This window comes from Patella vulgata, chromosome 1, assembly GCF_932274485.2.
Source record: "Patella vulgata chromosome 1, xgPatVulg1.2, whole genome shotgun sequence".
Lineage (NCBI taxonomy): Eukaryota > Metazoa > Mollusca > Gastropoda > Patellidae > Patella > Patella vulgata.
This window is the reverse complement of record NC_065879.2, coordinates 11,505,930-11,519,380: the sequence shown is the minus strand read 5'-3', so window position 1 is coordinate 11,519,380 and position 13,451 is coordinate 11,505,930. Positions and strand designations below refer to the sequence as shown.

At 36.6% G+C, this 13,451-nt stretch overlaps 1 protein-coding gene across 4 annotated transcripts in view; it reads left to right on the top strand.

Annotated features, from left to right (window-relative positions):
* The window catches only part of LOC126808656 (mechanosensory protein 2), an 80,920-nt gene that overhangs the window by 40,649 nt on the left and 26,820 nt on the right, over positions 1-13,451 (top strand). For all 4 annotated transcript variants that reach the window (XM_050533574.2, XM_050533572.2, XM_050533571.2 and 1 more), the window contains one exon: positions 5,750-5,862. In XM_050533574.2, coding sequence (XP_050389531.2) covers positions 5,750-5,862 — 113 coding nt within the window. The remainder of the gene's footprint in view (positions 1-5,749; positions 5,863-13,451) is intronic.

Here is a 13,451-nt window from a genome sequence, read left to right as displayed (position 1 = left end):
TTAATTAATGCCTTAGTCTGGAACATGGGCACATGATCCTTTCAATTCAGAATCAGACACTCAGCTTTAAATAATGCACCGCCTATAGTATAGTCGTACAATTTGAGTAGATTTCGTTGTCCTAGCTCATAACTTTTTTATTATTCCATTACCATTTGTTTCAATTAGATAATGCCTCATTCTAGGTCATGGGCATTTGATTCTTTCATTTCAGAGTCAGATACTCAGTTTTATACAACATAGGCCCCTAATGCCTGGACAAAGTTTCTAAAGTCATACAATTACACTAGATTTTGTTGCCCTATCTCATAACTAGTTTATTATTCCATTACCATTATGTTATTGTTGGCTTGTTAATTGCGCTGTAGGATTAATTAATAATTTATATTAATATACCAAAATATGATATAACCATGTTATTTAAATGCTATAAAGTTTGTAACTAAAAGCTTTGGGTATTGATGATGTAGCTATGGACATAGTTTATTTGTTTAGATATAACTTAGTTTGAAGGTAGAGTCGAGGGAAAGAAGTTCTGTGCTCTCTGTCCTGCAGAACATAACCCCGAAACAACTTACTAACATAAGATGATTGGTGTGAAATGTCATTTATTAAACTGAATCTTTAGTTCTGAGCCAAAAGTAATTGAAGTATAATAAGATAATATTTGCTTATTAGAACTATCAATCCATATTAGTAATATTACACAAAGAACCTCATGCTTCTGAGGATCAAATAATCTTTGGACTGAATCGAAAACCATCTATCTGAAGTTTTACTTTTAATTGGTGCCTCACACAGCCAGAAACAGACTGTGATGAAAGTTTAAGTCACGTAGTAGAGGTTGAAGGTTCAATCTCAGATGACAATTTCAAAAATGATTACTTTTAATTGGTACCTCACACAGCCAGAAACAGACTGTAATAAAAGTTTAAGTCACGTATAAGAGGGTGAACGTTCAATCTCAGATGACAATTTCTAAAATGATTACCTAACGTGTGATGTGCAGTAGTCAGTTGTAGATTGTATTCGTCTATAAATATTCATGCATAAGATATTATCTATACATTCCCATCAAATAATAAAGCAGTAATGTTAACAATTGTAAATTACAGTAATATTTATTTTAGTTAGTTGTGAAAACAAGTTGAGAAAATTACCATAGGATTAGGAGTAATTTTTTCAATTTGCTATTTTATTAACTATGACTATACATGTAGCTTTAAGAGTACTGGTTTCATATTTTGGTTTAGTACAGTTTATATTTTGAAAAGCTTTGGGTGGACAAATGGTTTAGATCATTGAATCTGTAGTTGATTCAAGTGGTGTGGTTTACATGTAGGTCCATGCTTGTAAGTCACAAGGGGTAGGGTCACCTGAATCATGTTAGTCCCAAAATGATAAAGTTTGTGTCAAGTGGATGTTAAACCCCATTTATCTCTCTCTCTCTCTATTGGTTTTCTTTGTTGTTTGTAATGTTAAGTAAAACTGGTTCTTCTATCAAAATTTCATGTTTTTTGGATATCTTTTTGGTATGTGACATTCTAGTTGCATCTGTCTCGATTATACTTGAGTCTATTATCAACTGTATATATTACTTTCATATTGAAAATTATTTATGAGTGTGTATAAAAACGTGAAATGTTATACATGTATGCTACAAAGGACATCAATTATCAGATTATCATGTATAGATAGTTTTTAGGATAACACTTCTGTTACATTCATATCGTTAGTATTACGTTATGTTACCAAGGATATGGTTTATTTATATATTTAGGAGCCAGGGTGGCTCAGTGAGTAAGACATAGTTATCTAACTCAGAGGTCCCTTGTTTGATCCCGGTGTTGGCAGAGAAAGATCATCTGGATTTTCCGTTGTGATCCCTCTTGTCAGTGATACAGGACAGAGGGCCTGGCAAGGGACAATGTATTGTCATTTGGATGGGACAGTAAACTAAAGCTGTTCACACATTGGCATGCCACGTAAAAGAAGCCTTGACATTTGGAATACGATATAACAGTAGGCCATAGCACTGCTATCGGGGAAATTTTTTTCCCAGGGCACTGTATGGCGAAAGCCATTTTTCATTAGCCCAGTCGGAGCAGCAGTGTAGGACGGTAAATCCCATTTCATTTAATTTATATTTATTTATCATGTAAATACTCACTGTAGGGTATATCACTTTAATTCTCCTGGGATTTAGAACTAGAAGCTTCGTATTTTCAAATTAATTTGTATACAATATTTATGACAGATCTAACAATCTGTTAAAGACATTAGAGTGTTGTATTGTTTTAAGTTTCCGCATTTGTATGGATTATAATTATTACTATTTTTCAGAATTTCTGCAAATGCTCATAAACAATGCTTTGATCTAATGGTTCAGTGAGTAAGGCACTTGCGTATTAGATAAGAGTTCCTGGGTTTTGATCCTGGTGCTTATTAGACATCTGAAAGAGGTCGTGGGTTTTGATCCTGGTGCTTATTAGACATCTGTAAGAGGTCCTGGGTTTCGTTCCTGGTGCTTATTAGTCATCGGTAAGAGGTCCTGGGTTTTGATCCTGGTGCTTATTAGTCATCGGTAAGAGGTCCTGGGTTTTGATCCTGGTGCTTATTATTTAAGAGGTCCTGGGTTTCGATCCAGGTGCTTATTAGTCCTGGGCTTTGATCCTGGTGCTTATTAGTCATCGGTAAGAGGTCCTGGGTTTTGATCCTGGTGCTTATTAGTTAAGAGGTCCTGGGTTTCGTTCCTGGTGCTTATTAGTCCTGGGCTTCGTTCCTGGTGCTTATTAGTCATCAGTAAGAGGTCATGGGTTTTGATCCTGGTGCTTATTAGACATCTGTAAGAGGTCGTGGGTTTTGATCCTGGTGCTTATTAGTTATCGGTAAGAGGTCGTGGGTTTTAATCCTGGTGCTTATTAGACATCTATAAGATGTCGTGGGTTTTGATCCCGGTGCTTATTAGTCATCAGTAAGAGGTCGTGGGTTTTGATCCTGGTGCTTATTAGTTATCGGTAAGAGGTCGGGGGTTTTGATCCTGGTGCTTATTAGTTATCGGTAAGAGGTCGTGGGTTTTGATCCTGGTGCTTATTAGTCATCTGTAAGAGGTCGTGGGTTTTGATCCAGGTGCTTATTAGTTATCGGTAAGAGGTCGTGGGTTTTGATCCTGGATCTTATTAGAATATATAAGAGGTCGTGGGTTTTGATCCTGGTGCTTATTAGTTATCGGTAAGAGATCGTGGGTTTTGATCCTGGTGCTTATTAGTCATCGGTAAGAGGTCCTGGGTTTTGATCCTGGTGCTTATTATTTAAGAGGTCCTGGGTTTCGATCCAGGTGCTTATTAGTCCTGGGCTTTGATCCTGGTGCTTATTAGTCATCGGTAAAAGGTCCTGGGTTTTGATCCCGGTGCTTATTAGTTAAGAGGTCCTGGGTTTCGTTCCTGGTGCTTATTAGTCCTGGGCTTCGTTCCTGGTGCTTATTAGTCATCAGTAAGAGGTCGTGGGTTTTGATCCTGGTGCTTATTAGACATCTGTAAGAGGTCGTGGGTTTTGATCCTGGTGCTTATTAGTTATCGGTAAGAGGTCGTGGGTTTTAATCCTGGTGCTTATTAGACATCTATAAGAGGTCGTGGGTTTTGATCCTGGTGCTTATTAGTCATCAGTAAGAGGTCGTGGGTTTTGATCCTGGTGCTTATTAGTTATCGGTAAGAGGTCGGGGGTTTTGATCCTGGTGCTTATTAGTTATCGGTAAGAGGTTGTGGGTTTTGATCCTGGTGCTTATTAGTCATCTGTAAGAGGTCGTGGGTTTTGATCCAGGCGCTTATTAGTTATCGGTCAGAGGTCGTGGGTTTTGATCCTGGTGCTTATTAGACATCTATAAGAGGTCGTGGGTTTTGATCCTGGTGCTTATTAGTTATCGGTAAGAGGTCGTGGGTTTTGATCCTGGTGCTTATTAGTCATCAGTAAGAGGTCCTGGGTTTTGATCCTGGTGCTTATTAGTAATCGGTAAGAGGTCTTCAGTTTTGATCCTGTTGCTTATTAGTTAAGAGGTCCTCGGTTTCAATCCTGGTGTTGGACAAGATTTTCCATGGTTTCCTCTGGTCAGTGGTGCAGGATCAAGGCGCCAGCAAGGAACAGTGTCTAGTTGTTTTGATAGGAAGAAAAAAACAAATGTTCCGGGTGCTGGACGGTGTGTACGTAAAAGAACCCTTATTGGCAGAAATGCCCTCGTTGTACTCTGCATGTAAATGCTCGTCTTTATAAGCCCTTGCAGTACACTGCATAGTGATTGCCATTCGGCCGTCTTCATTAGCTCTGTTGGCGCTCAACTTCAATCAAATTAGACCAGATCTTAAATTTTTTTATACCGTAATTGAAAGTTATTTTGAGGATGATATTATATGAAATTAATTAGATTTATTTCCTGATTGCAATTTCTAATGCCTCTTTAATGTTAACGGTATTGACATTTCATTAATCTAATCAATCACATTGGCAGAACAGTTGTGTTATAACTTATGTCCTAAAACTTTTAGTGAAAACTCTGTAGGCGGACACACACAGTTCATCTATAAAAACCATTGTATAAGACATTATAGGTACATGTTCGTGGATTTTGTCATTATATCTGTAAATGGGTACGAATAAGCCAGGTAAGCCATCCAGCTCATAAAGAATTCAAAATGATAGTTTAAAGGGCTAGGCTATGAACAGTGTCTAGTTGTTAGAATGGGACTAAAACTGACAGTTGAAACTTGATGAATTGTTAGGTGGAAAATCTGCTTTCCAGGCAAAATTTCTTTCATGGGACAATGCATGGTTGCCTTTATTTGCCCAGTTATGTAGAAATCCCCATTTTGTTTTTGTGATAGATAGTAATATATGTAGATATATATATATATATTTTCTTGTAATGATATTTGAGCGATATTTTAAAAATAACCTGAATATCGTGATATTGCAGAATCTTGTAGTATTGATTTTTAATTACAATGAAGTGAAAAGACTAAAAAGCAAAACAAATTTCATTACTAAAAATAGAAATTGAATGTAAATTATTGATCTGTTTTAAAATAAAGAATACATCATGTGATTATGAATATAATGATGGTACTATGTGTACTTAAATATTTTATATAGTATATTTTCCTTTGTTTTTAATTGAGTGTAACATTGATCTCTCTATTTATTCATAATTGTCTTTTGTCTGTATGAAACAGATTTTTAAATATGGCTGCTATTCAGGATATAGAGAAGAACAATCAAAAGAATAGGTGATATGTCATTCATTAATGACTGAAAGATGAACTATGATGATGCTATATTCATAACAATATTCATAACAAATTCATTAGGATTTAACACAATATTAATATTTAATATACATGTGTAACATCATCCTTTGATGTTGGCATAACGGTACGGTCAACGTGACAATCATGCATTATTTATACTAGATGAAATATTGGACTCGCATGATGATTTCATTGAAATGCATGTGCAGAATAGTGTCTTTGAAACAACACTTGTGATGTCGCCCCCTCATGCAGTATCAATGTATTACTTACCAGTAATGTCTCGCTCTGAACCATTAAATAAACCACAAATAAATACAAACTAAGAATGAAAAATAAACTCATATTTCATTCTTAAAACTTTGCTTGGGCCTAACAAAAATAAATAACGAATGGCTGAAAACTGTAATTTTCAATGTGTTTTAAGATGAAGTATTTATTGTATTTTACAGGACAACAGTCAGATGATGGTGGAAGCATTGGATGCTGTGGTTATATCTTGTATGGCTTCTCCATTCTTGTTATTGTTTTATTCTTTCCCTTTTCACTCTGTCTCACCATAAAGGTAAGTTATTGATATTTCTTCGTCTATAATAAACCATATCTGAGCTGTGGTCCTATGGAAATCTGAGAGTTGAATGGCCGAATGGTTAGCGCATCCAAGTGGTATCATAAGGTCTGGCATTGAGTCAATCACCTGTCCAACTGCGTGGGTTTTCTCCGGGTTCTCCAGTTTCCTCTCACTGCTAAAGACCGTTACGCGCAAGTGAACTATTGAAATAAAATTGAACCATATGTTAGTCCTGAAAGGAGCTAGTTTGAGTCAAATGGATGTTAAACCCCATTTCTCTCTCTCATTAATCAAAACCCATTTCTATTCCTTTTTACAAGAACTAAGAAGCTTCAAAATAATTAGTGTCTCTTCAGTGAATTCTGGAGATAATAACTAATGTAATAGAAAAAAGATGTCTGCCACTGTATAGATAAATCTGAATAAAAAAGATACAAATTCCAAATACCAAAAAAAAAAAAAATTATTTGATTTGTTCCAGAGAGATTTGAGCCAAACTTATTGAATTATTCTGAATATATGGGTTTGATTTCTTCCTTTTTTATCGCTATAGCAACAAAGATTTATATTTATATTTCTAGTTTCACTGAATGTTAGTGTTATTATTGTAACTCATTTTGGAGAAAGCCAGTATGATTTATATTCCCGAAAACCAAATTATATATAAAAGAAGATTCGAAAGTCAGACTCTTGAAAATGAATCATGGTTGTAAAATTTCCGCATCTTTCATTAGAAGTACAAAAAATGCTGAAATTGTATCAGATAGCCTTTAAATCAGTCTAATTTGGCATCAATTTATTTTTTGGATCATTAAATGAAAATGATTTTGGTCCCACACTGAACAAAGTTAAAGTTGCCTATCGCAAATTATATTTTTCAAGTAATATCTAATTTTTCATGGTTTATAGTTATACAAAGTAAAATCTACTCAAATTGATTATTTGACAAGTAAAGCATTGCCTAGCTGCTTTCAAAACATGTTGGCATGCACGTTAAAGAACCCTTTTCGATTCCCCGGTTGGGTCACCTGTCCAACCTCGTGGGTTTTCTCCGAGTCCTCCTGTTTCCTCCCACTGCTAAAGACCCCTATGCACAAGCGAATTATTGAAATAAAATTGAACCATATGTTAGTCCCGAAATGACCTACTTTGTGTTGAGTGGATGTTAAACCCTCTCTCTCTCTCTCTCTCTCTCTCTCTCTCTCTCTCTCAAGAATCCTTAACCATATGAATTTGGTAGAGAATAGATGAAAACACTACTGTCTGGGCCTAATTCTCTTCCCTAACATTGATTGCGCATAGCTGTTATTGTGTACACAAAGTATTGTTTGGGTGATACATTAAACTTCATTCCATTCCTTGTCCAATTGTGAGGGGGCTGGATGGCCGAAGGATTAACGCATTAATGCTAGTCTGTCATTTAGTCAAATGGCATGGTTTTGATTCCCCGCTTGTACATGACAAGGAGTAGGGTCACCGATCCTGTTTCCTTCCACTGCTAAAGACCCTGCGTGAATGATTGAAATAAAATTGAACTACATGTATGTTAGTCTCGAAATGACCTAGTTTGTGTCAAGTAGACCCATTTTTCTCTCTTTTTTTGTTTAAGTTTTGGAATGTGTAATCAGCACTACAGATGAGATCAAAGTTTCAATATAATATGCCAGGCAGTCGATAATTATCTTCCATGTTTCAGTTTAACACAAATACAGACTTAAATGTTTTCTTTAGATATAGGTCTTTACCCGTTGTTCAATCCAATTCAGTTTATTGAATAAAATATTGATTAAACTAAACAAGTCTAGCTAGACGAATAAAATAAAAACGTAGGTTAGGTGCCATTTTGACCTAGGATGTTCGTGGATAGAGCCGGGCCATCATTCTGGTCTCCACTGACGATCTTGGAATAGAAGTAATTACGACACGAATGACAACTCCAGATGATCATACTTTCCATTTGAATAATCTTGAACCAATATATGTTGTTTGGTAAGCTAACATTTTTTGCGTTCTCTGCCTTGTCTGGAGAACACAGTCCTGAAACAAAATAAACAAACACAAGATGACTGGTGTGAAATATTATTTATTAAACATACATTATGCAAGAGCTAAATCTGCCTATTTCAGGGCTTTCTTTAGGCCTGAAATGTTATCTAAATTATTGATTAGACATTAATTAACCTATCCAGGCCATAATCAACTCTAGATGGCAGCGCTAGCCTGCGATCTTTAGTGGATTGTAAGCTGATTTACTGCATAACTTTCCTTCTCGATTAAACGATTAAATGGATAATCGAGACTATGCTGTTTATCGTACTGACTTTAGTAATGATGACCGAGGCTTATGGGAATTTCAGTCGCTTAGTTCTCGGTTCATAGTGGATCAATTTGAATGAAATTTTCACCAAATTGCCTTTACATTATCTAGTTTTTAACTATTATAGTGAGAACTGCCAACTCGTTACCGAATCTCCCATGATGTATCTTTAAATGACGACTGAAGTTAAAACATGGTTTCTGGCTAATTTAGTACATATCAAGCAATTACCATACCCGAAGACCTTCATGCTTCTGAGGATCAAATTATTGTTGGGCTTAATCAAAATCCATCAGCCTGGTCAGACACAGCTCCAATCTACCCCCCAATTGAGCTGTCATGCCCCAACGACAGACACATGGTGTGAAAGGTTTTCTTTGCCTTTCTAGTCTGGAATTTTGTTCCTTTAAAGTTTCAAAAGCAAGGAAATCAAATTATCATTTCTGTAAAAAAGTGGCATGGAATTCATCCAAAATGTCTCTAATTATAACCGGTCAAAAAAAGTCTAATCAGGTAGACAGTATTATTTCAATCTGGATTCTTTTTTAATGATGAGAAAATCAATCAGGTCGTAACCAGATTTAGTCTTGACATTAATGAAATGATATAATTAATCAGTAAGTTATGGAAAGAAAGAACTTTATCAAAAGCAGAAATTTAATCTTTAATATTACGACTGGCAAGGAAATTAAAACTTTCTTTTATATAAGACAAGATAGATGGCATAATTACCATCCTTTTCAATTTTGTTCATCTGAAATAAAAACCGAGAAAAATGACCCCAATTAATATTATCTGAATTGGATACAATGATGATATCCACGGAAATGATGGATAGATTGAAGTATTTCTTGTAAATTATTATTAGATTAGCATTTTTAAAATGTCACTTCTAGAATCTGGGCATTGACCCAAGTTAAAGATACATTATGGGAGATAAGATAAAGAGCTGGAAGTTCTCACTATAATAGTTAAAAAATAGATAATGTAAAGGCAATTTGCTGAAAATTTCAGTCAAATTGATCCACTATGAACCGAGAATTAAGCGGTTGAATTTTCCGCCTAGCCTCGATCATCATTACTAAATTGTGAAGGAAAGTTATGCAGTAAATCGGCTCATAATCCACTAAAGATTGCAGGCTAGCATAACCATCTAGAGTTGATTATGGTCTGGATAGGTTAATTAATGTCTAATTAATAATTTAGGTAACATTTCAGGCCTAAAGAAAGACCTGCAATAGACAAATTTAACTCTTGCATAATGTATGTTCAAGTTATGTCTTTAACCATCTTATTTTCCCATAAATTTCATTAAATTCTGCTGTCCGATGAAAATTTCCCTGTGACTATAGCACACTGACTGCATGGCATATATGCCTGTCTTCATTATTAAAGGGGGGTTGGATGGCTGAATGGTTAGCGTGCGCGCGCTATATCGTAAAGTCTGTCATTGAGTCGACTGGCGTGGTTTCGAATCCCCGGTTGTACGTGGCAAGGAGTAGGGTCGCCTGTCCAACCTCGTGGGTTTTCTCCGGGTCCTCCGGTTTCCTCCCACTGCTAAAGACCCCTACGCGCAAGCGAATTATGTAAATAAAATTAAACCATATGTTAGTCCCGAAATGACCTAGTTTGTGTCGAGTGGACGTTAAACCCCATTTCTCTCTCTCTCTCTTCATTATTAAGTAGAGACCTGTATCAAATGGAGTTTTTATGAATCTCTATACACTTGGGTCAGGAGGTTTGTAATATCAAACATCATGGAAATTTTTCTTTATTACTACGACGTTAGTCTGGTTAGTCTTCATTAGCCCAATCGGAGCAGAACAGTAGGATGTTAAACCTCATTTCATTGCTTTATCAGGACTAGAAACGGAACCTGGAAACATTCTGGTGAATATGCTTTCTCCGTCAGAGCAGCTAAAATGTGGAATGATCTTCCAAAAACTCTTCAAGAGTCCTCTTCCATCCAGAGGGGGGTGGGGGGTCGATGGCCGAATGGTTAGCACGTGCGCGCTGTATCATACGGTCTGTCATTGAGTGAACTGGCAGGGTTTCGATTCCCCGGTTGTATGTGACAAGGAGTAGGGTCGCCTGTCCAACTTCGTGGGTTCTCTCCGGGTCCTCCGGTTTCCTCACACTGCTAAAGACCCCTACGCGCAAGCGAATTATTGAAATAAAAAAATTAAACCATGTGTTTGTCCCGAAATGACCTAAACCCCATTTCTCTCTCTCTCTCCATCCATAGTTTTAAGACTAACTTAAAAACATATTTATTTCAAAAATGTTTATGAACTGTTTTGTTGTGAATGCACTTAGATACACTCATGTGTAATGAAGCGCTATATAAATCGAACAATAATAATAATAATAACCTCTGGGTTAATGAGCAAGCACCTTGTTCACTGAGCTCCCACATTGGCCTACCATTTAAGAACTGTTTGGCTATTGACTTGTTATATAGAAATGAAATGCAATGGGGTTTAACGTCCTACTTATTCTGCTCCTAAACTGGGCTAATGAAGACGGGCATCTGCCATACAGTGTGCTATGAGGGAAATTTTGCCAGGGCAGCGGCGCTACGGCCTACTCTTATATCGAATTCCAACTGCGAAGGAATCTTTTACGTGCACGCCAACATGTACACAGGACCTCGGTTTTTCGTCCCATCCGAACAACTAGACAGCTGTCCTTGTCAGGCCCTCCGTCCTCCATCACTGACAAGGGGAAACCACGCCGGAAAATCTGAATGAACTTTCTCGGCCAATGCAGGGATCGAACACCTGACCTCCAGGCTAGCGAGCCAGTGTCTCACCCACTTAGCCACATGATCCCCGACTTGTTATATAGACTGGTTTCGTTAATTTGTTAACATGTTGAACTAAGATAGACAAACTTGTCACTATAGAATGTAATACTAATAGTTAAATTAAGACAATTTACTGTCATCACTATGTAAAACCTACTACAGACACTGTGTTAATAGGTTGTTACTTTTCACATGCCATTTACAGATCTTTCTAGATTACAAGTAACAATTCTATGAATAATAACCACTGAATTTATTTACAACAATGCTTTAATTGGCATTTAGTAATTGAACTGGAATAACCAGGTCACAATTCTATGGAATGCAATTACTGCTTATTACTGAGCGAAGATTTGACTAGGCTTCTCTAGTCATTGTCAAGCATTGATATCACCCAGTTATATTAATAAGCAGTAGCTGTACACAGGACCTCGGTTTTTCATACAATCCGATCGAGTAGGTTAGCAAGCTCATGTCTTACTTACTGAGCCACCATGGCTCGCAGATTGTCTAACATTATTTTTGGATTCTTTTGCTCGGACAGTGGCACTACGGCCTATTCTTATATTGAATTCCAACTGTTAAGGTTTCTTTTATGTGCAAGCCAATCTGTACACAGGAGTTCTGTTTTTCGTCGCATCTGAAAGACTATACATTGTCCCTTTCCAGGCCTGCCGTCCTACAACAAAGACAAGAGGGAAACCACACCAGAACATCCAGATAAACTTTCTCGACCAAAACACTACATCCAGATTAGCGAGCGAACATCTTATTACGCCACCGTGACTCCCAGACTGCTTTATAATGTGTGGGTGGTTGGATGGCCAAATGGTTAGCATATGCGCACCTTATCATAAGGTCTGTCATTGAGTCAGTTGGTGTGGTTTTGATTCCCCGGTTGTATGTGACAAGGATTAGGGTCGCATGTCCAATTTCGTGGGTTTTCTCCGGGTCCTCCCAAGGCTAAAGACCCCTCTCTCTCTCCCTCTCTCTCTCTCTCTCTCTCTCTTGCTTTATAATGTTATTTTTGGATTATTTCTCTTGAATTCAATGTTAAATAATCAATTTAGATTAAACCGTAAAAAATTTAAAAAATGTAAATAATTATTGCTCAGTGGCTTTAAGTAACAGATATGAGTGTATATTGAGTTTTACAGTACATCGACCATTGGGTATTTTCTCTCAAGCTGTGTAAACTGGACGCTAACTGATCAATATTATCCAGTAGTGATCTAATGGAAACTGTCAAATAAAGGAAAGACATATTTCTGTCTCAATACTTGGGTATTAAATATTTCTTTGTGAAATATATATACTTTATTATTTAGATACAGAATAAGATATATATGAGTTATGTCAGTAAGTATAGCAGTAATAATGGATAGGTGGCAATTGAAACGAAAATAACCATTAGTCTCAAATGACCATGGTATTATGTTAAAGAGACGATAGTCCCATTCCATGGATGATATGAAGCTTCCGTTACATGTTTATCCTGTCAATGTGCAAGATCCATTACATGTGTGTCCTATTCATTGGCAAGTACCATTACATGTGTGTCCTGTCTATAAACAAGTACCCTCATTATGCTTCATATATGTCCTGTTCATTGGCAAGTACAATTACATGTTATTCCTATCCATTGGCAAATATCATTACATGTGTGTTCTGTCCATAGGCAATACATGTGTGCCCTGTCCATTGGCAAATATCATTACATGTGTGTTCTGTCCATAGATGTATATTGGTCGATAAGCAGGTATAACTACATAATAAGTCTTGTTTATATCCAAGTGCTATTACATCATATACGTGTTCTATCTACAAGCAAGTGCCATAACATGTATATCCCGTCTACATGCTGAATCGCAAATGTCTGAATGAAGATAAACGAGTTCAGATTTTGAAAGAAGTTTGTTGTAAACTTGATTTATTTGGGTTTATTGTGGAATTAAAAGGAACATTGAAATAAATCAAGTATAATCTACAGTGTGTCAGTTAATGTTATACAAAAGCTAAAAATCTTGATTAAATCTCGTTTAGAGTGAGGAAATCAAATCACTCCAATCTGACATTCCACTCAGTGAAATCTTCTTGAATCAATTAAATGTCTGAGACCAGATTTTGAGATTGTCCTTTTTTTACTCTGGACTGTTCTCCAGTGCATGGAATTCTGTCTGTTTTTTATGCAAAAAAAAGCACAGTCACCTCATTCTTAACTTTGAAACAAATTTTTTTGAAAGTGGATGATGATGCAAGTTTATCTAACAATATGGACAGTCATGAAAGAAATGTAATGAAATGGGGTGGTTTATTTCTCTGCTAATTACTGAAGAGGGTTACTTATCGAAGTAGGTTGGGGTGGTTGGATGGCTGAATGGTTAGCGTGCGCGCGCTGTATCATAAAGTCTGTCATTGAGTCGACTGGCATGGTTTTGAATCCACAGTTGTACGTGGCAA